Consider the following 27,553-nt stretch of genomic DNA (forward strand, 5'->3'; position numbering starts at 1 on the left):
ATTTTTTTGATCATCGATAAATTGTTTGATTCATATATTGGACAAAGATGTCAAACATTTTCTGGCTCAAACGTGAAGATTTGCTGCTTTTTGCATAATTTCAAACTATATTAAAGCTGCAGTATGAAATTCGGGAGAAGGGATAGTTCACCCCAAAATCAAAAATACATTTTTTCCACTGGCTTGTAGTGTTATTTATTCACCAAGATTTTTGGTGTGAGTAGCAGAGTTTTGGAGATATCAGCTGTAGAGGTGTCTGCCTTCCCTCCATTATAATGTAACTAAGTGGGACTTGGCTTGTTGAAAAAAAAAAAAAAAAAAAGGAACAAAAAACATTTGAGGTCATGATTTTAGGAAAGAGACAATGGTTTTGATTTTTTTTCCACTGTATATTTTTCAGTGCTTTGTGCACCATAACCTGATTCCATTCAGTCCCATTATATCAGAGAGAAGGCAGACATGTCTACAGCTGATATCTCCAAAACTCTGCAACTCACACACAAAAAAAAAATAGATGGATAAGCAGCACTGCAGGCCAGAGGATTTTTTTTAAATCATTATTTTGTGGTGAACTGTTCCTTTAATGGTTGAAGTTGCCATGAAATGGTGAGTGGAGCTTATAGCCTACATGTTTCCTGTAAAACCAGCAGCTAGGGAGGGACTTGTCCCAGATATTGATTGGCATTTACAGTACCCAATAGCGTTGTGCATTACGCCCTCCCACCATGCAGATAAATCGGTTCATGGATGTAACTTTAGGTGGGGGAGCGTTCCCATTAGCTGACTCTTAATGTTTCAATATAATGTCCAAATTATATTTTGAATTGTTGTATTTGTGGTTTCTAATTACATAACTTACATTTCTTGTAACTTATCAGTTGACATATGACAAACACCAAATCGTTTCATCAGTAAGTTATTTTGTGCAAACAGGTGATTCAAGAAATTATATATCATTCAACCAATGTTTAATGTTTTTATATGAAAAGGGGTTTGTTGAACAGCATATTTATATTTCTAAAAAACAAATCAAAAAAAGTATCATGCTAGTGTCTGCATCAAAATTTAGCTGTTGTACAAATACTACTATAGAAAATGTTCAGTGTTTAATTTTTATTCATTCCCTTAAAGTAAGCAATGCCAGGAGATGACGTTTCCGTGGTGGTTGTGTTGTGTGATTGGATGAACCTACACGCGCTCATTAATTATTCATGAGCAGTCCACAGCCATCCTAGAAAGAAAAAAAAATCCGTCTGCAACTTTACTCCTAGATCCCATATTTCCCACAGTTCCTGAATGCAGCAGCAGGCTGACTGGCTCTGTGAAGATGGCGGACTGTATACGTGTTCCTCTGCTCCTGCTTTTGATGTGCATCTTGTCGTCTGTGCATCCAATTCATGGAGAAAACAACAATGTCCCCAGACTTGGACCTAAAGCCGAAATCCCACAGAATCCGGCCGGAGGACCGGGGCCGGCTGCGGTGAACCCGGGAGCCGCTGAGAGGAACCTGGGCGCTGGGGCCTCGCTGCCTCGGAGGCGCTCTACCGGCTGGAAGTTGGCTGAGGAGGCGGTGTGCAGGGACGACCTGACCCGGCTTTGCCCCAAACATTCCTGGAACAACAACCTGGCGGTGCTGGAGTGTCTCCAGGATAAGAAAGAGGTAAAATAGCGAGACGGTGTCCTGTGTTGGCAGGGAAAGAAGCAGGGTGTGACTGCCTGCTGAACCGACCAGCTAACGGTTGCTGCCACCGTTAGCCAGAGTCCTGTCTAGAAGGGAACCCTTGCTTTGTAAAACTCTCGCGAGATTTGTAAGGATTAGTTCCTCGCTGTGCGTTGTGTCAAAACTTGTTATGGTTTATAATATATGTTTTAAACGTAGGGAGATTTAGGCAAAGAAAACACTTGGTTATTGATAGGAAAATATAATGGTTCGGGTTAAAATTTTGATTCTCGCGAGGTTTTTCCCGGGTCTGGGGTTCCCTTCTAGACTAGCCTTCGTATTGAGAGAACGTCACGCTAAATGCCGGTCAAAAAATCACCAATTCATTACCTATGATATCATATTCAGTGTGGCTGATATTTTATAACAGGATTGAACACATATTTAGCATCTACGCGATCGTCCTGTCAATTCGGCGTACATACAATGGCACGAAAAGCGAGTATCTTCTGTAAGACCTACAAGTTTTTGAATCGTGTCTCTTCATATTTCTTGTGTTAAACGTCTCTCATTATATACACCAGATTGGAGCAGTGTGACGTTGATTAGCAGAAAAAACAATGGGAAACCGCTGAAATAAACGTCGCTTTATGGAACATTTCATGAGCCGAATTTACAAGAAGACACAGTTCTTGCAGATTAACTCGAAAAGTTTCGTTCCGCTTGTTGTCAATGATTTATCAGTGAGGTATAACGGTAATCGGGCAGCTTATGAGCGCAGTTCCAGACGCTAACAGTCGTCGTGCATCTGGACTAAGTTAGCTAGCGGCTAAATGTAAAATTGACCACAAAATTTGCCATCATGCAGGCGTAACAGTTCAGAACCACAATTCACCATACGAGGCTTTAGACAGCTCGTTAATCTGGTAACTTTTTAACCCAGGTTTGCTAACATTATGGCAGCTAACTATTTGCTAACGTTAACTGCTACTAGCAGCTGTAGCTACATCGAGATGTTAGCCGAGATAACCCGTTACCCAGCCTTTCGCTGCTTGATTTTTTTGGCTTTCTGTATTATCGGTAATTACAACGTTTCATTTAATTTTAGACCGTGACGTTACACAGCTCTTTTGGCTTTAACCTCCTCCACTCCACCCCTCCCTACCATACACTTATTTTGTCATTTTTTTTGGTGAGGACAGGAGATCTTTGGGGGGATAGCAGGTCAACAGTATATGGCACACAGAAGTGGTACACATCATCTGAAAGCTGGGTACCTGGAGATCAATTTAACATGAAACTCCGCATTGTGTGTCAAATTTTTGTAGTCTTGAATCTGTAATAAACATTGTTTGCTTTATGTGCAGTTGCACATTTTGAGAGTTTGGAGTTTACAAGGGTTTAGAAGATTATGACTGAAGTATATGATGGTCATTCCCATGTTCTATCATGTCTCATAAGCTGTTGCAACACTTTTTGCGTTGATAGCACTTATAACACAGATCTGGTGCACAATTTTACCATTTTTATAGGGCTGCACAGTTAATCATAATATGGCAAAGTGCAATATCCAAATTGCAGAACCAAGTTGCAATTTCTTGAAAAAGGAAAAGTGTATGAGAAAGCAGCATTGTAATGAGGTACAACCAGCCTTGTGTTCCAGATGAAAGAAAACATTTTTGTTTGGGACAGACCTCCATTAATATCACATCATCATGATTTTTTTTTTGTTTTTTCAGTGAACACGAAAATCCTTACACAAAATTGATCATATCCTCTAGTTGCATGACATATTTCAATCAAAATAATCGCAGTATGATTATTATTTTTTTTTTACCAAATTGTCCAACTCTAATTTCTGATCACTCGATTCTTGATTTGATATCAAAAACATATGGGAGATTTCTATGAAAATTGCATTTTTTTCAGTGATTGGATGGCAAGCATTTCTCATTTTGGGGATTGTTCATACACCCTTTATTGTCAGTATACCAAAAATTCCATCCGTCGTCCGATTGTCCCGGGTCTCTAGCTTGTGGTTGTGAAGTTTCATGAGGTTATGATTATCCTACAGGTCACAACAGGCCATTTTATACAGTGAAGGGGCGTTTCAAATAATGGTCTCACTATAATGAAATGGCTACTGTAGGGACTGAACTATCATCACACTTGAATAAAACTGGGCTCACTGATTCCACAAGAGTCTCAGCTTTCCAGTCAGACCTAATTCATGTTAGTCCAATGCTGTTTATGTACCTCGGTATGCAAAAATATTCAAATACGCCATTTTTGGAATAGACAAAAATGACACATTTATACTGCATGCAAAAAGACTGTATGGTATTAGCATAAAGAGAGCTCAGCTATAAAGGAGAGACTCTTGGATATCCATAAAACCCATTTCATTCAGTTGGGACATCAAGGGACCCCTTTAAGAATGGCCCTGGCTTCACCCCACCTCCTGACAAGACAGAATGACATGGTTAGTACCAATGAATTCCTTGGGTCATTTTGTTTTATGATACCCATGTCTTCACTCGAGCTTTAAAAGTCTGCTACAGCCTCTGCAAGAGAGTAATGTCGGCCAGGGACGTGGACTTACCTGCAGCGTTTAGAGTTTAATGACTGACAATTTACCAAGTTAAACTGGTTATTGAGAGTGTGTGGGCTCAAACTGGTCTTTTGAGTTTTAATGTGAGGCAGACAGAACCGTTTCAACCTATTTCGTCTGCAGAGACTCTCCTTTTTCCCCTGGGAAAGGTTGTCAGTGGCCTCCCTCTTCAGCCTGGGGCTGCACCAGGATTAGTAGTCACTGTGGTTTTGGGGTAGTGAATGTTGTCTTGACATGTTCAGGCAACACATCACCAGATGTCAATAAAGATAAAACTTGTCTTCCGCGTTCAATACCAGTTTCAATGACATGCATTTTGTACCTTAATGTGCAGAATATATTCTGCAAAAAGTTCCTTTCATTTTAAGAATAAGCCATGCTTGTAATGCATTTTTTTAACCCCTTTACAGCATTGGCTAAGGAGAACAGTTTTATGTTAACAAAACTATAATCAGGTCAGGTGTTATTTGGATGCAGAAGAATAGCGTCAGTAGAAAGCAGATCTGCCAGGCAACAGATGTTGATGCACCTATTGCAATGCCACCACAACTGCCAAATGCAACCAGTTTTTAATTATATAGTGCAAGTTTTTTGTTATAGATGTACACAGAGTTTTTAATTAAGCATTTTTGCATCATAAGGTCTCAGTTTTCTCTAAGATGTATAGAACAGTATAATCGTATTGTAACTGTGTGTACTGGTATTGTGTAAGCGTAATATGGAAACAATAAATGGGAGGATAAGTCTAAACTTCACAATTTAAACATTCATTTACAACATTTTGTCATTTATTCAGACCATTAGAACATCACAAGCAACCAGGCAACAATATACAACAATATAATATATATAGAAAGCTACGTTTTTGAAGAAACTCACAAAAACTGAAATTCTGAATAACGTACACACGATGTTGCCTATTCATAGATTGGAGCTGCGTGTTCCAGTGGAAGTTGTTGTTATTCAGAAGGTTCATGTTTTGGCAGAGCTGATTAGATCACTGCCAGGAACTGAATTTAATTCCAACAAGTAGCCTCACATTTATAACAAATCAAATTTCATGAAAATATTAGTTACAGTCAAGGTTGTAAGTTGGCATCTTTCATTTGTTTATTAGTGGATCTTGAATGCCCCAATGGCAGCTATGAAAGCACAAAGCAGAGATGACAGTGAAACTAAATATATGGGGGATTTATTCATCTTGTATTGTGTCTAACTTTAGCTGATCATAACATACCAGGTGTGGAATTAGTCTTCAGATGCTCCAGTTTGAGATGAGAAGAAACCTTTATATGGATGTCAGCTTCGGGGCCATGACAGGCTTTGTTTTTTGGCGTAGCAGTTGTTAATGACTTGTGGCCCTTACTGGCCTGTAAAGAGGAGTGAAGAGTCAGCAGTCTCAATAACAAGAATCTCACTAAAATGTTCATCACAAGGATGTGGTGAAATCGTCTAACACCAGTCTTTTGTTTGGCCAACTGTTCAAAACCTAAAGATATCCTCATTACAGTAATTCAAAACAGAGAAAAGCACCAAATCCTAACATTTGAGAATCCAGAACCAGCAAAGTTTTGACAACTATGAAAATTCTTTAACGTTTGTTGACAAACCACTTAGTCTACTAGTTATTTCAGCTCGTTTGACTTCCTCTCTACTCATTTCTAAACTAAATTTAAGCAAGTTGAAGTTGAGGAGCAGCGGCAGTTTGGCGGATGGGGGAGGTGTTATTTGCACATACATCGTCACTTACATTTACACAATGATTAGAGAGATAACTACTGTTAACTGTATTCCTGATGTACCGTAAGATAAGATAGAATTTAATTTACAGTGAGGGAAACTGTTGAAAGATAGGCAGTGTTTTGCCAGCAGCTAGAGGATTTGTTTATCTTAGTCCAACTAAATTCACAAGTATTTGTTTGAGAAAGGTGGGGGATTACTCATTACTTACTCACACATACTCAGACTCAGTGAGAACTTTTCCCAGGCTTGTATGTTGGTAGCTGAACCTGTGATTTTCAGGTCACCAGGTTGCTTTTGTGACCTTTAGGTCCATTCAAGTGCGTCCTGAAAGATCAGCCCGGGACTGCGGCTGTTTGCTGGCCGGTGGCTGACTGCTGAGCTCACTTCTCTAAGCTCATTAACTGCTTTTCAACAGCAGAAGTACGGCAGACTGAGAGATCTCTGATACGCTGCAGCGGGAGCTTACAGCGGCTAAGACAAGCCTTGAATTGTGCCAATTATCTGCTTACTCAGAATCACAAGACAGCGTCCCCTCTAGTGGAAAAAGTCGACATTAAATGCACTGTTCACCCATATAGTTTACAGAGTAGCTGCTGAAGAAAGAAGAACCATGATTGTAGTGGTTTTGTTGCTTCTCATCAGCTTTTTAACTTTTGACATGTGACTTGAGGGACGTAACCAGAGATGAAATGATTGGTGAACATACAGAAAATTAATCAGCTACTACTTTTGGTGATTGTTAAGCTAAAATATTATGCATATTTTGGTTCCAATCTCTCAAATTTGCTGCTTTTCTCTGTTTATATCATTGTAAACATTATCAGACATGAAAAGTTAGGTTGAAAATTAAACATCAGATTATCCTAATAACTGATTATTTATGACAGATATTATTATCATTATTATTATTATTGTTATTATTATTTGACATTAATGACAAAAAACAGATGAATCAATGAGGAGAGTACTATTAAGTTGCAAGCATAGAGGCATCAGATATCATTAGAGCCGGACCAGTGTGGGATTTTTGAGACTGATACTCATTTTAGAGGGGAAGAATTTACCTTTTATATATAGTGAATTTCTGAGCTGGAATAAAAATAGACCTTTTCAATGTGATTTATATGTTATGGCTCTTCAAAGGCTGTCAGAGGGCTGTTTTCTGAAACAAATTACTATTAAAGAATATAATGTATTTTATTTAGGTTTTAAATGATTTAACATATACAGAAGACAACCAATTGTAGAAAAGAACATTTTGGAAAAAGAACAAATAAAAATAAAATAGCTTAATAAACATCAGTACTGTTCAGCATCAGTCAATTAGGGGCAGGTTGTAAAACGAGAAGCAGCTTCTCAGCATGTAGACCTGCAGGGAGCTCCTCTTGTCCTCATAAATGGTCCCCATCATGCTAAATTGAAATCACCCCAAGCATCGTTTTCTGCATCATATGTTCTGGAAAACATGAAAAAGTTGTATATTGGTAAAGTTGTAAATTGGTATACTCTGATGCTATATATATATCCTTGATAGGTCCATGTCAGGCCAATATCGGGCTGATATATCGGCTCTGTAGGTCATATTTGAATACAAATCGAACACAAACTGTCATTTCCTGTCTGCCATTTTAAATGTAAAGAAACCTAATTTTGTCCAGGAATTAACCAAGGTAGCCAAAAGTATAGATACTTCAATACCATGTTTAAAATAATACAGTATGTGTTCATTATATATTCATCAAAGCTAACAAAAAGATCTAAGCGCTCATTCAAGACCTCAGCTCAGTTCAGTCCTGCCTAAAATTTGCACTGTGTGCAGGAAGTGAATTAAAGAAAGAAAGACATTATCCTGTTTTGCATGCTAAGGATTTTTTCTTTTTGCTGTGGTATCGAAAGTGGTGTTTAGTATCGTTTTTTTATACCAGTACTGTATTGAAGTTTAAGGTAATCGTTACAACTAGAAATTAGTCAGTCACCTAAGTCAAAAGATGAGTTAAATGCTTTGTTTTTCCTTCCGTCTTCATTCTTCACGTGGTAGCAGGTTGATGTTGTTTGCAAACTGATGTATCAGTGGCATCTGTATCAGTTTCAGGTTGCTGACTGATTCTTATCAACACCTCTGAAGGCAGTTTTAATGCGTCTGTACAGGAAATGATCATGAGCCATGATAAATAACAAGGCCCATAAAGCTATGTGGGTCTGTATCGCCATATAGCAAATGTTGACTGTAATAATATCTGATTTGACAGATTATGTCAAAGCATTTAATTTGAATTCTTATGCAAAATGTGCTATAAAAGCTAAGCTATACAGTGAAGTTTTAGAAAAACTAAATGAACATTTGAAGAGTGATAACTGTTCTTTGCTTTTGTTGTAATAGTGACGTCAGTTAGATTTGGTTCAGTCAAAGGTATGCAGCATTAAATCATTCATCTTTGCTCATCATATCCTGTTTTTATTTACTCTCGGGTGTGTATAAATTACAGGTGATGGGGAACTTCTTTTTAAAATGCAAAGCTATAAAATTTTCAGTCATGTTGTTGGTATTGGCCATGAGAACCAAGGTAAGGGTTCAGTGTAGTTTCTTTTTTTTTTCACTTGCCCAGACAGTTGTTCAAGGTCAAGGTCATGTCTGTCTTTTTTAGTCAGTCCATAACTAATGATATTTAGTTTAATATGATAATAAATGGAGAAAGACAGAAAATCACCATATCTGAGTCTGGAAACAGCATTTTTTTTATTCCAGGAAAAAAAACTTTAACCACAAATCAATAATCAAAATAGTTGTAGTAAGTGTAAGTAAGTCAAGCATGTGAGTTCAGTGTTTCCTCTAGGATTTTTTTCAGCAGCGGGGGCAGGCGTTCCATTTCTCTTCTTAGAGAAATATTTCAATAAACTCATCTGAAAAATGCAGTCAGTTGTTACATAATGGTGTGTAGATATTAACGTTAGCCTAATACTATCAGTTAGTTTACTCACGTTAGCGACACTGAGTTGGCACCGGGCCAAATGAACTTAAACTACCAATAAGTTATGTAATGTTAGCTGGTCATCAACATATTGTGAACGTCTGTTTAACTTGTAAAATCTATGTTGCGTTATCTCAAGCTAATAACTTAGGTCTACCTCTTCTCCGGCCGGTAATTCGCTGCTTTATTGTTTATTTGTAATTCGGGAATTTGCTCCTCTGACTCTGCCCTGTCGCCTAGGTGCTTGACGTGCTTGACGACCGCACCCCCCAAACAACGCTAGCATCATGCAAATGAGCACGCGCAAGTATATTTCCATACTGAGCAAGATCGTTATCTGCAGTTTACCTTAGTGCTCGCAAGTACCCGACAGGAGTCTGTTTTGAAGGTGGAGAGATGCGGCGGTGATGTATTTGCGTCAACAATAATTAAAAAAAAAAGAAAAAAAGAAATTTGAAGGAGTGGCGGGCCGCCACTCCTAAATGAATGTAGAGGAAACACTGGAGTTGCTAGATTTACTTGCCCAACAGGGCATTTTACCTGCCTTATTGTTTGAGGCCTGATTGGTTTCCTGTATCACCTGAAAAAATCCATATCATGCATCCCTACAGATATTTTTAGGTTTTTCCACAGAGGTTTTGGTCATGAAATAGAGTGGTTCATGGTTACTGATGTCAAATTAGGTGCTATGGATTTTTTTTTGTCTACTGCAACAAAACAATGTGCCACAGTGTCCTGGGGATTTTTATTCCATCTTATCTTGTGATCATTTACTTTGTCCCAAGAAGAGCTTCCTCTTTCTTGTTCTCATGGGATAGTAAAGTTTTTGTCTGACCTAACCTGAATTTTCTTTGAGAATTCCACCTAACCCAAGATTTAGGGTGTGACGTCTCGTCTCCAAACGCCCACCACGAATGCCGCTGCCAAGCAGCTACTGTCCACCTTCTGTGTGAAGGCCCCGAGCTGCCCAGCTGGCACTCTGCTGCTGCTTCTGTTCTCTGGTTCCAGGGTGAGATTAGGAGCTGCTTTTAGACTCGTAGCATTTTTGTGTGTCTCCGGCCTGCCCGCTGTCAGTCCTGCTGGTGGCTGTGGTTTTGTGTACGTGGTGCAGAGACTCTCAGTCCAGAGGGAGGAGGCTCAGGAGATTGAAGGTTTCACTTTGGCCTGTTGGCCGCATGAAGTCTCCATGTGTCTGTTCGTGTCTCAGCCTCCCAGTTGAACCCTTCTTCTGCTCAGTTTGATAATTGCCAATCAGCACATTAAGACTGCAGGACATTCTGTTAAACACTGACTTGTTGGTGTATATTCAGCTCCTGTTGAGCAACATAAGGAGTGGACGCTGCAACCCTGGCTGTGCCGAACACCACCATCTTTGTTAAAGAAATGATAACTGATCACTGAATCAGTCACTCTTTTTTCATCTCATTTATCAGCCACATTATATTTTTGAGCTCAGTGTTTCCAACTTGGTGACTTTTCTGTCGTTTGCAGCTGACCTGCGTATGACATTTCTAAAAAAACAACAAATTTAGTGATTGATTCAGACCATCAGGGAGAAGGCAAGAAATATATTCACATATATTCAGTTGTAATTCATTCTCACGTTACTCAAAGTAATGAGTAAATTATTAATTTGATCTTCTCCCTTCCTTCATAGACTTTTAAAAAAACTCTTTTACTTGAAATATGTAATGTTCTTGAGTTTGAGTCTGAGTCTGAGTCCGAGTTTGTATTACTTTGCTGAAGATTTCTCTATCTTTTACATGATTTAAGATGATCATTCCCTCGCTGCAACTGACACCACCACTTGTTAGGATAGATCACCCACAGTGTTTTAATTTGTCAAAATGACGGATGCCCTTTAGATTTCTCTGTCATTGTTTAAAAAAAAAAAAGAATCAGTCTGTGACAGAAAATATTCGGTTAATGTGACCTCTGGTGCTGAGGTCAGGGCTCTGTGTGGGTCAGTCAAGTTCTTCCACACCAAACTTGGGAAGCTTTGTGGAGCTCGCTTTGTGCACAGAGGCCTTGTCATAAGATAAGATAAAACAAGATGATCCTTCATTAGTCCCACACTAGGGAATTGGCAGTGTTACAGCAGCAAAGAGGATATCAAAATAGAATAAGTATCAATAAAGAAAACAATAGTAATAATTAAAAAAGCAATATAAAAAAGAGGAGATATAAAAATAGGAACAATATAAACAAGAGGAAATATTAAAGTTGAAATGGGAATGAGTCAAACTCAAACTGTTGCCACAAAGTTGGACGAACACTCTTATTTACAATAAGATGTCTTCACTGGAGCTAAAGAGCCCAAATGAGGATAAACAACTACTTACCAAAAGTACACAAAGGGATGTCAGGTGTCCACATACTTTTGGCAGTTTAGTGTAGCACCACCTTATGCACATATAGCATTAAAAACATTTGCCATCACCCATTTTCATTATAATAAACACTCCAAGTACATTTTACTTCTGTTTCTTTTTTCACTTTTATCAAATTATAATTTGTTATTTATGGAGTATTTACCCATTACTTTGGTACTGACACTTTTATTGAAGTACAACATTACTTTCACTACTGCTGTCTGCACAGCTGCAGTGAGAAAACACCTGAATTTCTAGCAGCCTGTCAGAGAAGGTTGTCAGTCTCAGGACTGCTGTGTCCTGATGATAAAGCAGTCACAGAAACATCTCTGTGTTCTGCTGCTTTTGTAGGCTTATGTTGCATTATCCCAGACAAAGACAGGAGCTTTTAGTTTGTTTTGATACATTTATTTTGGTACTCTACCAAAAAGAAGAAGAAGAAGAAAAAATGCTTCTTGTTGCTAAGCAACATCCTTTTGTGTCCTTCTAGTGTCTGATTGTCCATTCAGGCTTATTGTTGACATTTATCCGAAGTGTTCAAGTGTTCATCCAGCTGCAGCTCTGCTACTGTTGTGTGTGTAGAAACAGTGACGTTACTGGTAATTAAAAAAAAAACCCTCTCAGAAGCATCACTGCCGGTGGATCATCCTCTACATCCTCTACGCATGTAGCCTGATAAATAGATTGAATTGTCATCCTGTCTGTCCAGTCTGTATTTTAAAGTTGAAAATCTAAAATCACAGGCAATAAAAATCACTTTAACTTATGGAAATAATAGGGATGAAAAAATATTTGGTTCAGTGTTAAGTCTTTACAAGTAGTATTATCATTTCAGATTTTAATTATCGCAATAACTGTGTTTAATACTTTGCTCAGCAGCAACATGAGTTTATTCTGCCTTAATGAAAACATCAAATCATTGAGAGCTTTTCAAAATAAAAGTTGGTGAAATTATTTCAGTGTTTATCAGAAATGTTTTAACATTGTCAGTACATTTTAACAAATCTGCTGCCATAATACTGATAACAGATTATTTTCGTGTAATTGTGATGTGAAATTTTCATACCTTTTCATCCCTGCTAAAAACATAGAGGTTCTGCTGCTCCCCCTTCATTCCTTGGTCTGGTATGAGCATCAGATAATAGTGTGACTAACATTATAAAACTAAACATGGCTGTATAACTGATGTTTCTGTGTCAGTTTGCTAAACTTGTGACTCTTTTTCTACTTTTCTACTGTGACATTCATCACCGTGTCATAAATGTTGCTTGTGTGCAGTAGGTGAGCAGCTTTCATTGCATGAATTCACATAATGATTTGCAGATGTGCAAACTTCGTCCTTGATTTTACATGTTTTGATACGGCTGTGTGAATGTGTTTTGCACCACATTCACTGAAGAAACTGTAGGAAAAACTGTGAGTGAATGAGTTGTTGTGATTGGTAGTTTAGGATTTGTGCACCTGCAGTGAAGGACTGGAGAAGGCCAAACTGTTGTGTTTGTGGGAGAGAAATAAATTGTGCAGCTGAAGATATTTTTTCTCTGTGGGTTCAAATTTAGATACATGTGTGACTATTTTTTTTATTTTTTACAACTACAAATTCCGCTGTCACAGGTGCTCACTCGTTTTGCTCCAACACCTTCATACTTGTGCACGTTATTCAGCAAATGAACACAGAGGAGGAATCCCACTCTCTGAAAGAACGGACATGATTGACAAAATTTCTGATGAATGAAAATATATATAAAATATATGTTAAGAATGTCGTTCCATGAAACAGTTTTCTGTTAGTCTTCATGGAAGTAGCTGTGGTTTTCACTGGCTAGGTAGGAAGAAGACGTATTCATTCTTAATCCCATCTACAAAGCTTGGGAGAACATACATTAATGGGTGTCACAGAACAAATAAAAGATGTGGGTGGTGATTAAGACTAAGTCACATTCAAATCCCTGTTTCCCTCCATTGGTTAAGATAAATATACTGGCGTGGTTGTATTTTTGTAGCAACGGATCAGGAGCAGTTTAGTTAAATGTAAATAAAGCAGAGGGATACCTCTACAGTAGCCAGGTTCTGGTGTCATAATTTGACGACACTAAACATAATACAATCATCAATTATAGATGGCTAAAATATTTGTCTGCTATGTGAGTTCAGACAACCTTCATACAAAATATTTTTCTTTGGATTCATGTTATTTCAGAAGGGAAAGTTACCTGCAGCTGATTGTTAATTTGTTATTTCTTTGTGTGAGCAGCCCCACCACTTCTTCCACAGCTGTGCATTATTTTTTTAAAGTCTGTCCCAGGCAACATTTTAAGCTGGTTTTCAGAGTTGCTTTAATTTAGCCGTTCTATTCAGGGGAGTTTTTTTTTTTTTTTTTTTAGGAAAGCTCTGATCGCATTCACAGTTGTGGGGCTTTTCCACTGGCACTTTTGGCCACACCATTAAACCGTTCTGTGCTGATTTGCATTTACCACTTTTATTGCGCTGAGCTGCGCCATGCCACCGCTGAGGTGGACCTACTCTGGAGCGGAGCCAAAGTGAGCCCGACCTGCCTCCAAGTGGGCTGCGTCTAAGGAAATCTAAGAAAACAGATTGTTTATCACTGAGACACATATGACACATATGGTTTATCCACGGCTTCACAGACTTGAGCTTTGCCAAGCTTGTCTTCAGTTAAAAGACCCACCCTCCGGTGGGTTATCCTGTTGTAACAGAAATGCAAACCCATGCCATGCTGGGCTGATGTGCCGAATCAAACCGAGTTAAGCCAGACCAGCTGTGTGTATGGAAAAGGGGTACTGGAGGCTTCCCAATGCAACCATAGTCTGATCTGCTGGCCCCACAGATCAGAGCCTTGCTCAAGGGCACCTCAATGGGGGTAATGAGGTTTCCCCACTTAGACTTATCCTACTGGTCAGGGCATTGTACAAGCAACTTTCCGCTCACAAGCTCGCTTCTCAAACATTTAGGCCACCACTGCCTTGGTGGAAGGATAACTAACTGTTTCCAGAGCAAACATGAACCTGAAATAAAACACACCCATGAAGTTTGGTCAGCTTATCACTGACAGGTGAATATGGTCAACTTTATTCAGTGTGTATTCAGTGTGTCTGTGTGTGTACAGCTAATTTGGTGTTTTCTTTTACTGCATTTCACAATTTGATGAAATGTCAGTGCCACAAGCTGTTTTCACCTTCATCTTTCCTGTGTGTCATCAGTGGTAGTGAACATACACACATCTGTCACACACCTGATGTGAACACTGTCCTGTCCAGATGTTTGGTAGGAAAAAAAAGCACAGTTTCTGGGTGGAGAGTCAAATAAAACAAACAGTGTGCAGAGAATCGGCAGAAGCTGGAAAGTGTTTCTAGTTCTAAGTCATGAAAAAGTGGTTAAGCAGCTACTGTTGGCTGATGTGCTGCCTGAAGTCATCCATGAATAGTCTTTTGACTTGCACTGATTGAAAGTGCAGCATGTATTGTTCACTGTAAACACCAAGGTGACTGGATGCATCTGCATCAAGTTCCAGCTTTGTTGTGGCTTTTGTAGATAATCAGCTGCCATTCTCACTGGTGTGCTTATGTCCACTGGAGCAGCTCTTCTCTCTGCTCCATAATCTTTATGCACTTTTATTTTAGACATGCCATTGTCTCTGAAGCATGCAATTTGCATATTTAAATGTGAGAGCTGAAAGAATTATAAGTCTATTTATCAGTTAGTTGATAGGCAGAAATCTATTGAAAGTATTTTGATAATTGATTTAATCCTCATGTTAGGTCTTTTTACCTGCAGAGATGCCAGACATTCTCTGGTGCTGCTCCACAACTGTGAGGATTTGCTGTTATTCTGTTGGATATAACTGTTAACAGAATATCTCTGAGGTTTGAACTGTTATTTCTGTACAGCTGCAGATAAAGATTAGGTTGCACTAATATTATCACACTGTTTGTAGAATTAGATTCCAGTGGTGGCTGTGTAGGATTGTTTTTCCCGACTTGTGAGATCCAGACATTTCCAGTAACTCATTTCTAATAACAAAATTTATTGAAGATGGATGTAATAATTTCCAAAATGGAATGGATGTTTTTATCTTGTGAAATATTCTGCTTCAATCTGTATTTGTTAGCATTTTGCCTTTCAAAAACATTTTCACTGCGGTAAAAAAAAACAAGTCTGCTCTCCCACTTTCCACAGACAAAGGGAGGGATGCACCAGTATTAACTTTAGCAACAGTCTAACAGCATCATAAATTTTACTTCTATAACTAGAGACTAACTTGAATCACTTTATTCAAATTGAAGATTTTTTTTTTCTTTGAGGGTGATGGTGTCATAAAATATGATGACAGTCATTTGAAGCTTCATTCAAAAACATCAATAGAAGCTTTGGATGTTAAAAAAATGACATTCAGATTAGCCTTACATTTTATGTACTAAACAATAATTGATCATTGAAGAAAGTAACGGGTGGAATAATCGATTATTAAAATGATCGTTTTCCACAGCCCTACATTCAGAGCTAAAACAATTTCAGACAGTTTTCTGTTGATTAACTGATAGAAAATGTAATTTGCAACCATTTTGACATAACCTAAGCAAAAATGGAAAAAAAAAACTTTTTATGTCTTCTGAATATTTTGTGGTTTGGTGTGGTTTGTTTGCCCAGAAAAAATGAAGATATTACCTGGGATTCATGAAATCGTGATGGACATTTTTGATTGTTTTCTGACATTCTTATAAACCAAACAGCGATAAATCAATAAAATAACTGGCAGCTGCTAATGTAGATTATTCAGATAATTCAGGTTAGTGTTGTTAACATACAGGAATTTCTAATTTAAATACAATACTTTGAAAAATAGAGATTTGATAATAAATTTAGTACCACAGGGAAAAATTGATCTGACAGTGAGGGCATCAGATTTTTAGGTTTTTATTAAAAGATAAACTTCACAAGGCTGTAACATAACAACTGATATAGAAAAAGAGACAAGTGACGAGAAGAAGACAGCACTGTAAGTGAGAGGAGATGTGGTGTGTGTCAAAGAGCAAGAAAGTGCGGCTGATGCAGGCGTGTCGATACTGTGAAAAATATGTATATATATATAGTGATACTTTTGGCAACACTATTACAGGTACAAAATAAAGACAGGGTGGCATGCTGTGTCCTCGGGTTTATGTAGTGTGAGTGAGTCAGCTGGTCCAAATAATTTGTATGTCAAATTATATTTAATTCTGAAGGTTTCCATTAGATATAGGTTCAGTTAATTATTGCCGTCAGCTTTAGAGAACAGGGTTCTAGAAGCATTGATTAAGATTAGGATTGTGTGAACTAAACACACAGCTGCAGAGCCCCGTGCTTCATGACTCAGAAGGTGTTGGAAATGGCTGGTTTCCCTCTGGATTCTCTCCTCTTTCTGTCACTTCATGTGTCATTTTCTCTCTCCATCTCTTTCTCTCACCCACTTCCAATTATAGCTCAACCTCATGCCGGTTTTCCCAAGACAAAATGAGGAGAGCTGATTAAGTCTAATTTAGCTGCAGCAGCTATTAAACGAGATGGAGGTTTTCACAGTTTTCACTTTCAGCAAGTGGAGAAGGAGCAGGAGCGTCGGCAAACAAAGAGCCTGAATGTTTCAGTGTGACTAAAGTATGTGAGCGGGTGTGTCAGCTGTATTGGTTTTATTCTCTCCTGTTGTGAGAGATCACTGCTCAAACAGCTGGTCACAGTGAGTTTGACATGCATATAAACACACTTATGATACAACAGCCAAGTCTTGTTATCCAATTCACCTGAACAGATAATATTTATTTATTTTGGATTTTAAATCAGTGTAGGATCCAGTTGATGACAAGTTTTGGCTTTCTGAACGTGCAGATCCCCTGATAGAGCTGGATAAGACGCCCACATGAGTCACATTGTGCTCTGCAGCAGTGTGATGTGGTGTTTGGCTGTTAAGTCCAGAGGTGGACTGAGTGTGTGCAGAGGTGGGGTTTTCCCCAGCGCGTCGGTCCAGAAACAAAGTAAATAAAACAAATGTCCAATGCTGTTTGATCCAGCATCAGACTGGCCGGCTCCATCCAGGTTAACACCCCTCCATCAGCTTTTCTTTGGTATGTTCTGCCTTTCATACACTGTGCTGACACTGACAGAATGACGTGTTGACTCTGCTAACAAACGTGAAGCTGCTTTCAGGTGCCTGTCTGAAGCACCAGAATTACAGGTTGAGCCTCCATAAACAGAAGAATCAAGGCTGTAAATATGGGAACAAACTGTATTCTCTATGTTTGGCAGGATGCATGTCTTAACAAAAGTATAAAATCAGCTTAGGTTTGTTAGAAAACCTTGTATCAGTCACAGTTTTGTTACCTGACAGTAAATACAGTGAGATAATGGTGATTTCTCTATTGTCAGACTAGCTATCTAACTCTTAAGTGTCTCTGCTTTGTACTTGCATTACGTATGTTAAAAGCATAGCAGGATGTCTCAAAATCAGTTAACTGCAAACCTAAATGTAACAAACATTAAAGGGTTTCTTCATGTTTTTGTGCTGCTCATCCTTCTGATGCTCTGAGCTCTGGTGCTGAATGGAAGCAAAGTCTGCTAAACCACTGCTGACCCACACCGAACTCTGACGCCATTTTTCCTACAGTTTCCCAGTGTGATCACCAGTTCACTTATTGCATTTTGTCAGAATTTTAGTACTGAACTACGACGAGGACTTTTTTCTTTTGTGTGAAAACCTGTGAAAATGATCACTCTAGGTGTTCAGACCACAAAACATGAGACTTTATGTGTCTTCTAGGTTAAGCTCAGTGTTCTGGACTGTAGGGTTATTGGCTTTAGGCTATAAAAATATCTTTTTCTCATAATTAAAAGTGATTGTTTTGATAAAACTCTATTAATAATAATGTGGAGTATTTCTGAAAAGAAATCAGTGTCTATATACGTAACAAAAACCACCCAGTTAAATAACATAAAGAAGCTGTTTCATGTCGAGATCCCTGCTGAAGTATTCATATATGCCCCAATGCTTCCTAAATGAGGGCTCTACCTGAGTTAGTTCTACTTTGCTGTTCTGTTGGTGGGTGTGTCGGTGGTGCTGGGTCAGTCTGGGTCACATTTCCAGGACCACTTATTTATTTTTCCACCCCAGTTGACCACTGAGTTAGCTCTGTGCTGTTTATAACATCTGTCAGCGCTCTACCCACTGTACCGTCCTCCTCTTCAGTACAACCAGGCTGAGAACCCACCACCCCACCCCACCCACCCACCAACACCAACACCACCACCACCGCACAGCATTTACTGTCTGTGTGAAGAGCATTGTGACACTTGACTGTAAATAGAACACACACACACACACACACATGAATATTCAAACACACACAGGCAACCTATTCCTGGCTCGCGGTGAGGCTGCCATGTGGTAAACAGTCAGAAACTCTTCGGCCATCTGCAGAGCTGTGCTTTCAAAGGGACACACACACACACACACACACACACACACACACACACACACACACAGAGAGAGAGAGAGAGCTGGTCCTCCACTGGGAGTGATTTCGTTCTTTTCTCTGGTTTAAAGGACAGGGGTGGCTGTTGGTCTGCAGGCGTTTGGCTGCTGGTGGAAGCAGGAAGTCAGGCAGGTCACTTCAGGTCAACGCAGCACAGCAGGAAAATAACTATGTGGCCTCACTTTGGCCCCAGAACCTGTTTTCTGAGTCAGGGGCCGCCTCATTTGGAGGAGGCCACCTATGAAGGTGTGTCCTGCTGAGGGTCAGTGGGCCAAAACTGCTTCTCTTCCCTCTATAGTTGGTAACCATGACTGGTTAACTGTTCATGAAGGCTTCATAGTTCTGTTCTGACGTCTACAGTAGTGGCTCAGTGGCTGCGTAGACAAGTCCACAGGTTGAAATTAGTATTTAATATTTTTTTTCCTTTTTCCAAACAAGACAATATCAAATGGGGAACAGTAGCTGTCATTTCTGAACTAACAAGCCAAACAAACAAAATCGTGAAGAAAACCTGAGCTCCAGAGAAGTGGTACACAAAACATATATTGTTGGTTAATGATTTTTTTCAATTTCTAATGGCGATTAATGAGTAATCATGAACAATGCAGTGTGGACACTTGAGGATTTGGCTACTAATAAGTATGGTACCTGCTTTACACTACTGGTTTGCAGTGGATTATAGGATGTTACCGGTTGTAAAGGTTACACTGATTGTGTCCTCAAACTTTAGGCAAAGGCCACATTTCTTACAGTCATGAGAAATGGCAGTGTGGTCGAACCATTCTGACATATTTAGTCTTAAATCTCAAGTAGTTGCTCCTCTTAATTGACCTCATAAAGATACAAATCTCTAGAGAAACGACCTTAAATCTAAAGTTATCTCACCTCTCCTTTCTCTCTTTCTCTTTCAGGAAACAGAGATTGCTGCTGAATGCAACCATGTAAGTATCTTCACTCCCTAAAACACCACTTCCCAGCATGCAACATGTTATCCTAAGTGTTCATGTGCAGACCAGATATGTAGTTTTATTTATATTGGTCTTTTTAGTTTTCATAAATCATGATTTTTTTTTTATTTTGCACTGAAGATATTATCAATCAAATTTTGTTTTATTCATTTTAAGAATGTCTTTTTATCTGTATTTGCAATTGAAATCTTAAACATACAGATGTTAAACACAGAGTTAAGTACCGATATACCGATATAGGTGCATATAAGTGACTGTATTTTAACCTGAAGCACGTTTTGTTATTTAACTGTTGTTCAAATATGTAACCTAGATCTCTAAACAACTTCACTTTACAACCAAATTTAGCCCAGTTTGAACTGACAGTTGATGTCTAGACTTGTTTGGCACTTAAATCAAATCTGTGTTTGCTGAGAGCTGAACTGAACATTTGGACCATCTTGCATTAACTGGCTGTGTTCATCAAACTCTGTTACCTTCTGCTGTATGTAGTTGCCAGAAACCCACAGTAGACTGGGGACAAAAAGTGAACGTACTGCGCTGTATATTTAGTTTAAAAAAGATGGGATGACACAGCATCTGCCACGACAAAAAAAGCTAAGTTGTTCAGTGGTATCAAAAGTGTAAAACTTTGTTTTATACTTTATTGTATCACTGGCTTTTAGCAGTTTATAACCCACCTGCTTTAGAGTTATCGGTAGGAAGAATAAGGGGCATGAAGGCCGAGGCAACAGATTTTAAGTGCACAAATTAAAATTTATGATCAAAGAAAGTGTTGATGGAGGTTAGAATTTATTATAATTATTATTTTTATTATTATTATTATTATTATTATTGTTATCATATTTTTTTTTTTTCATTTTTCTATTAATTAGGATAAAAACCAAAATAGGAACATCAGTGTGTCAACATATTTTAAGCAGAATTCAATTCACTGAGTTTATGGGTATATGTACTATTTATTTGCACTTATTTTTTTGTTTGTGGTTATTTCATTTTATTTCACGTTTCATTTTTACTGCCTTAAATCACAGTTGATATAGTCAGGGGTGTTTGACACAATCAGAAAAAGTAAAGTTAAAACAAATACACCCACAGTAGAAATGTAAAACAGAAAATAATTGATCTCTTGAATATATTTGTTTGTGTCTTGTAACCAGCCTGTGAAATTTTCCAAACTAAGGTCTTAGTAATGCAAACAGAGACAGACACTAGCAGCATGATGATCCAGTTAGTTAGACTCTGCCAGTATCTGTATACTGTGTGTGTGTGTGTGTGTGTGTGTGTGTGTGTGTGTGTGTGTGTGTGTGTGTGTGTGTGTGTGTGTGTGTGTGTGTGTGTGTGTACACATGTGTGTAATCCAGATGTTTTTATTTGTCTTCTCTCCTCCAGCTGCTGTGGAACTACAAACTGAACCTGACCACCGACCCAAAGTTTGAGTCTGTAGCCGTGGAGGTCTGCAAGACCACCATCTCTGAGGTCAGTCGCTAAAACTAAACGTGGGACTAATATTTCAGCCCCCAGAGCTCACTGGTCAACTTGTTTAATTTCAGACAGATGTGTTTTTGGAGGGCAGTGTTCAGAGTTGATCGTGAAAGAATCATCTGCAAGCTCATCCATGTTTTCTCACCTCACTCTACCAGTCTCCTTGTTTTTCGTCACAAGAGCTGTAGTGATTAATTGTCAACTATTAAATTAGTCGCCAACTATTTTCATAATCAGTTAATTGGTTTGAGTAAGAAAGTCCTAATTCTCTGATTTCAGCTTCTCTTTTCTGGTTGCTTTACTCCTCTATGACAGTAAACTGAATGTTTTTGGGTTGTGGACAACACAAGACATTTTGAGTGTTTTGGAAACACTGATTGATGTTTTTCACTATTTTCTGACATTTTCTGGACCAAACCACTAATCAATTAATCAAGAAAATAGATGACAATGAAAATAATAGTTAGTTGCAGCCCTTGTTGTCACACAGCTGCTGTAGTAGCCTGACAATCACGCTCCTCTTCATCACCGCTCACAGAAATGTTTGGAACATCATTTTGATTCCTCACAGCAAAAAAAGAGATTTAGCAGAAATATTATCTTTCGAGAAGCTTATTAACAGAAAAAAACTGAGTGCTCAAAGCCCCTGGAAATTTGGCCTGAAGTGGTAAACATGTATTTATGTTATCAAAGTTGAGAGTCTCATTAACGTCCACAGATGTGTGAAAACAGAAAACCTAGTTTAGAAAAACAGTTCATTTTACTGTTTAGACTGTTTCTCAAGACTGCAAGCATGGCAGATCACATTTTAATGGACCAAATGTATTTTAGACACCTTAAAAAAAAAAGTCAATATCATTTTAAGTGTAAGCTATATTTAGAACATTTTCACCACTTTACCTTGTCGTCAGACAGACTGGCTGAAAACAGACAGACTGAAACTCCCACTGTTTTCATTTTAAAGCCACCACCTTGACAAAACAGTCATTTTACCTCAAAAAACTCGGGAAGACTTTGGTGTTTTGGATTCTAACTAATGTCACTTGCTGCAGATTGAGGCAGCAGTAGATCAGACTCCTGTGTTCTGTGAGGTAAAATTACTGGTTTTATCGAAGGAGTCTGGAGTGATATAACGCAGTGTTTCTGCAGGTCCTTAGAAAGTCAAAAATTAAATAATCTGAATTTTAGGCCTTAAAATGTCTTAATTATGATTTCAACAGGTCTTGAAAAGTTAACGTTACGTTTATAAAGTTGGATTTAACTTGAGTCTCACTTTTAAATGTGTTTTGGGGAAAAAATATTGATCATGCTGCAAGAATTAAACAAACTGTGCATGTATATTTTTACTAGTATGGATGTGAAATTACAATAAATTACCTTCACCAAGGTCTTAAAAAGTCTTAAATGTAACTTGTTGAAACTTGTAGAAACCTTGTAACGCCCTCAGCTCCCCGTTGTTGAAAAGGCACATTAGTCGTCTGGGGGCGGCGAAGTTTTGTTCCATCTGTTTGGTGGAACAACTGAAGTGGATTTTTTTAAATTTATTTTGTCTGAGTAATTGTGTAATTTTTGTAAAAACTGTCCGACCATAAGCACGCCCAATTCAAACCCGATATCAGGGCAGTACATGGTTTGAATTTGAATTAAAAATAATTTGTAATGCTAGATGCTTGATATTATGTACATCTTGATTTTGGATTCAAGTAGCTTTAAATAAAACCTTTATCCAGTTAGAATCTATAGTCTGTTCATTTCAACCTGCTTTATAAATTTATGTCAAGTAAATGATGTTATTATCTGATTGATTGTGGCTCATTTTAATAATTAATTCACAGACTAACTTTATCAGGCAATCACCAAACCTCTGACAACTGTAGGAAATGGAAATATATTACTTGTAGTACACACCGGATTCTAATGTACAGGAAGATGTTAATCTTTAACAGTTTGAAGTGTCTGTATCAGCCATCAAGCTGCAGTTTGTTTTTAAAAAGCCTCAGAAAATGATGAAAGTTCCTGGAGCTGTTTTCCATTCAAAAACATGAGCTCACCACGTTTTATTAGTCTCAGTATATCCTCCTCCCAACCACTGGCAGTCTTCATATGTAATTGTGTCTTTATAGTAGTAATCAAGCAATAAAAACATAAAATGATTTTTTTTTTTTTAAATGAAGCATGTGTTGCTTCATTTCCTTCATAGATTGCATGATAGTAGCTCAGCCTTTTTGTTTGTAAGACATGAATGAATTGCTTTGTGCAGTGAGAGCTTCATGCCCTTCAATGAAAACAGATTCAAATAGACAAAATGCTAATCAGGAAACCTCTTCACAACTTTGATAACATGTAGGCAGCGCTAAGAAACAGGGAAATAGGAAAGTGGTTAAAGTGTGAAAGTTGTCGCTGGTTGTGATGAACCCGCAGAGACTTATTACCCATCTCTGCAGTTTCCCTCCGGCCCTGTTTATACCTGATACTAACAAACATAATGAGCCGTGTCACTGGGAAACAGTCGGCGCTTGTTGAAGTTTGAAGTTTGGCCTCATTCAGGGTCCCTACGCAGTATGCAAAAGTGTGGAATTTGATTTTAGTAATTTCCAAGTTTGAATAAGTACAGGAAAATGTAAGTTTAAAATTTATAAAATAAATAGAAACAAATAGATCATTTAAGTGTCAGACTGAACATGCAGTCCTTTGCAGAGCTGTTGCTACGCCTGTATGTCACAGCCTGCTGAACAGCTCTGTCCCACCTGCTTCATAACTGTGTCTAATCCAGACATCCATGTCCAAAATGGAGAAAATGCAACAACCTTTGAATTGCATATAAACATAACAGAACATATAACAACATATTAAGCTTGTCTGAACTGTTATGAGTTCTGCAGTGAGGTTGTTATCAGAAAAGTAAAACCTTTTATGGCTGCTTTCATTGTCACTTCCATGGACATGGCGAATAAACAAGGCTGCCCAAACACAGTGAAAATTAAATTATAAAACTTATTTCTAAAAGAGACTAAAAATCTGTGGGGAAAAATAATATAATACTATTTTATTAGATATACTGGGTACTTTACTTCCTTTTGTGGCGCTGGAACATTGTCCAACAGTTTTCCAAGTGCTGGCTTGTCAATCCCAAATATCCCAAATATTTGTTGAAAGATCAGCTTTATCTACAAGTAATTTTTCTTTTAATATCACATTTCAATACAACTCAATTCAATACAATACAAGGCAAGTCAACATGTTTTCAGTTCTTGACGCTCGCTGTGCTCTTCGCTCAGATTAAAGAATGTGCCGCCGAGGAGCTGGGGAAGGGCTACCTGGTGTCCTGCCTGGTTGATCACCGTGGCAACATCAGCGACTACCAGTGCAACCAGTACATCACCAAGATGACCAGCATCATCTTCAGCGACTACCGGCTGATCTGCGGCTTCATGGACAAGTGTCGCGAGGACATCAATGCTCTGCGCTGCGGCAGCATCAGCACCGGAGAGAAGGTGAGACTCAAAAAACTAACAGCTGGTTACTATGGTTACTGCGTTTACTGTCACACTGATTTGGGCGAGGTGCTCTTCAGGTTTGACTTGATTCTGTTAATTTATTTTAGTTCCTGTCGAGTCGTGCCTCTGATTCCAGTCACATTATTTTAGTAAGAAAAGTAAGCAAATAGCAGTTTTCTATTTGTCATATCAGGCCACCAAAAACATTTATGTCTTTTTGGTAAAATAATGAATACAATTCTAATTATGAGTCTAATGAGAGATGAGGACGGCCACTGTGTGTTCCATCTCTGCCTCCAAAGTCAACTTGACAGACAAGCGACTGTTGAGCAGTTGCCATTACATAGGGAGGGTCAGGCGAGCGCTTGTCACAACCCTGCTCGCACAAACCCTTTTGTGCAACAGAGCAGAAATGCTTCCTGTCAGGATGCATTTCTGCTGGTGTATACTAGTGTTGTCAAAAATATGGAAATGTACATACTAAATATTTGAAAAGTTTTCATTACTCATTTTTCTTGCAGTATAGATATTCTGTTACCAGCTGTACTTTCTTGCTCTTGACTCTCTACAGCAGCGAGTTGACACTCACACTGTTGCAGCGCCCACACAGTACATTCTATCAAAATGACAAATTCTAGCATCTTTAAAGCACTGGTGCATACTGTTTTGTGGCCTATATCATGGGCATATAACTGTTTTTTATGTGCTCAGAGTTTGAGACTAATTTAACACCATCAAAGCGCTTCATTTCTCACTTTTTATCTTTTTTTTTTTTTTGCTTCTATTGCTTGTTTTGGTCGATTACCTTGGCAGTGGTCGATGCTTCAAAGCATTCAGGTCAGCCCTGCAAGGAACTGAATCAAACTGCCAGCTTTGCCTACTTAGACCAAAACCAAATTGTGTGCATTAAAATATTAAGCTAATCAGTTAGGATTTATAGAATAAAAACACACAAAAAAACTTCCACCTCACACCTTTATTGTACCATCACAGCTCATTCTGGGTCATCAGGTGGAATATATCTGCTGAAAGGAGTACTTCAATTAAAAACATATAGATTTAGTATCAATTACTTCACCTCTATTACTCTTTGCACCGATGAACTCAGCAAACCACATGTGAAACACAAGATACAAGTAGGAATCATCGGCTGATGTGATATTACAAGATGTCCCACAGGGCATTACAGTACCAGAACTTTAAAGTTTGATACTTAACTAGTATTAAAATAAAGATGCTTTATACCTCTTTCGATACCACAACAAAAAGTAAACAAAACTTAATTTTTTATTATATATATATATATATATATATATATATACATATATATATATACATATATATATATATATATATATACATATATATATATATATATATATATATATATATATATATATATATATATATATATATATATATATATACATATATATATATATATATATATATATATATATATATATATATATATACATATATATATATATATATATATATACATTTTTTTTTTTTTTTTTATTTAAACCCTATACACAGTCTGGTCTGAGTTTGCTTCAAGCCGAGGTTCAGGCAGGACAATAAATACTGAACTGAACTGAAGTCTTGAATGAGCCTTTAGATGATTTTTTTTTATAGCTTTGGCACTTATGATAATCCAGTTAACAGATTTTGAATCGTTCTACACGTGATGTTCACGTGTCAATACTTTTGACAACATTACCTTCTACTAACAGAAGAAATGATTTGACTTTTATCAGTGTTTCTATGTCTAACATGAACAAACGTGTATCAGGGTCTCTCTCATGCAGGGCAACAGGTTTGGTTGCATTGCGCATTCACTTTGCGCACACTTCGATCAGCGCAGTATGCGATAATGTCGAGGCAAAAGAAAGCCTCTGAGCTTCCACAAGTTGGGGATACAGTCATTGCTTCCCACTTTATTTTGAAATCCGGTGCTGCAGAGAGGTAAAAAGAAGACTTAACTGTATATGTGAAAGTTGTTAATAGTGTTTGCACATTTGCCAGACAGCTTGAATTTTCCCAGATTTTGTGGTGGGTCTTACGAACCTTCAACACTGCTTCCACTCAGAAACTGTGTTCAAAGTGTGACTCAGCTGGACTGAGAAAAGAGAAGTTTGACAGCAGTTTGTCAGCGAGCAGGACGAATCGATCTTCTCTGAACGTGTTTTCCTGCTGCTGAGCCAAGCTGAACCTCATAAGCCTGTTTGACACGCAGTTATTATGGGATATCACGACGGCACAATTATAACTCGGAGCAAATTATTTATTTGTCAGCGGGAGCGGAGTTGGTTTCATTATCAGAAATTTGTCATGGCGGCTCATTTCAGTGTTGGGAGCTGCTCGGAGTGGAGATTAGACTGACCATGTTTACTCCGGCAGAGCTGTCGTCTCTCACCACACTGAAAAAAATACAAGACACACTCTGACAGAATGATTTATGGGGAGAAAGGAAACCTCACTGTACGTGGGATTAGTGATGTTCTAATCTACACAGTCATTACTTTCAGATTGGGAACATTTGGCAGTGTTCTTAAAATGAATTGAAAAAACATACATTATATTTGTTCATTTTCCCCCAAAAGAAGTGCTGAGTGCTTTGGATTTCACTTCACTTCTACCTCGATAAGAAAAGGATGACTCATGTTTTAAGTGTTTGTTTTCAATGGAAATTAAAAAAAGGGAACCTTCTTAATGGCGTTCTGCT

General features: G+C 38.1%; 1 protein-coding gene across 2 annotated transcripts in view; it reads left to right on the plus strand.

Moving 5' to 3' along the window:
* Window positions 1-1,046: 1,046 nt before the first annotated feature.
* The window catches only part of glg1a (golgi glycoprotein 1a), a 53,528-nt gene continuing 27,021 nt past the window's right edge, over window positions 1,047-27,553 (plus strand). Inside the window, exons 1-4 of one of the 2 annotated variants that reach the window (XM_084733728.1) lie at window positions 1,047-1,660; window positions 19,787-19,816; window positions 21,236-21,322; window positions 24,607-24,822. In XM_084733728.1, the coding sequence (XP_084589854.1) occupies window positions 1,328-1,660; window positions 19,787-19,816; window positions 21,236-21,322; window positions 24,607-24,822 (666 nt within the window). In that variant the 5' untranslated portion in view covers window positions 1,047-1,327. The remainder of the gene's footprint in view (window positions 1,661-19,786; window positions 19,817-21,235; window positions 21,323-24,606; window positions 24,823-27,553) is intronic. The other variant, XM_084733729.1, reaches the window with a different exon arrangement.

Source organism: Lutjanus erythropterus, chromosome 13 (assembly GCF_056507025.1).
Source record: "Lutjanus erythropterus isolate fLutEry1 chromosome 13, fLutEry1.hap2, whole genome shotgun sequence".
Classification (NCBI taxonomy): domain Eukaryota; kingdom Metazoa; phylum Chordata; class Actinopteri; order Lutjaniformes; family Lutjanidae; genus Lutjanus; species Lutjanus erythropterus.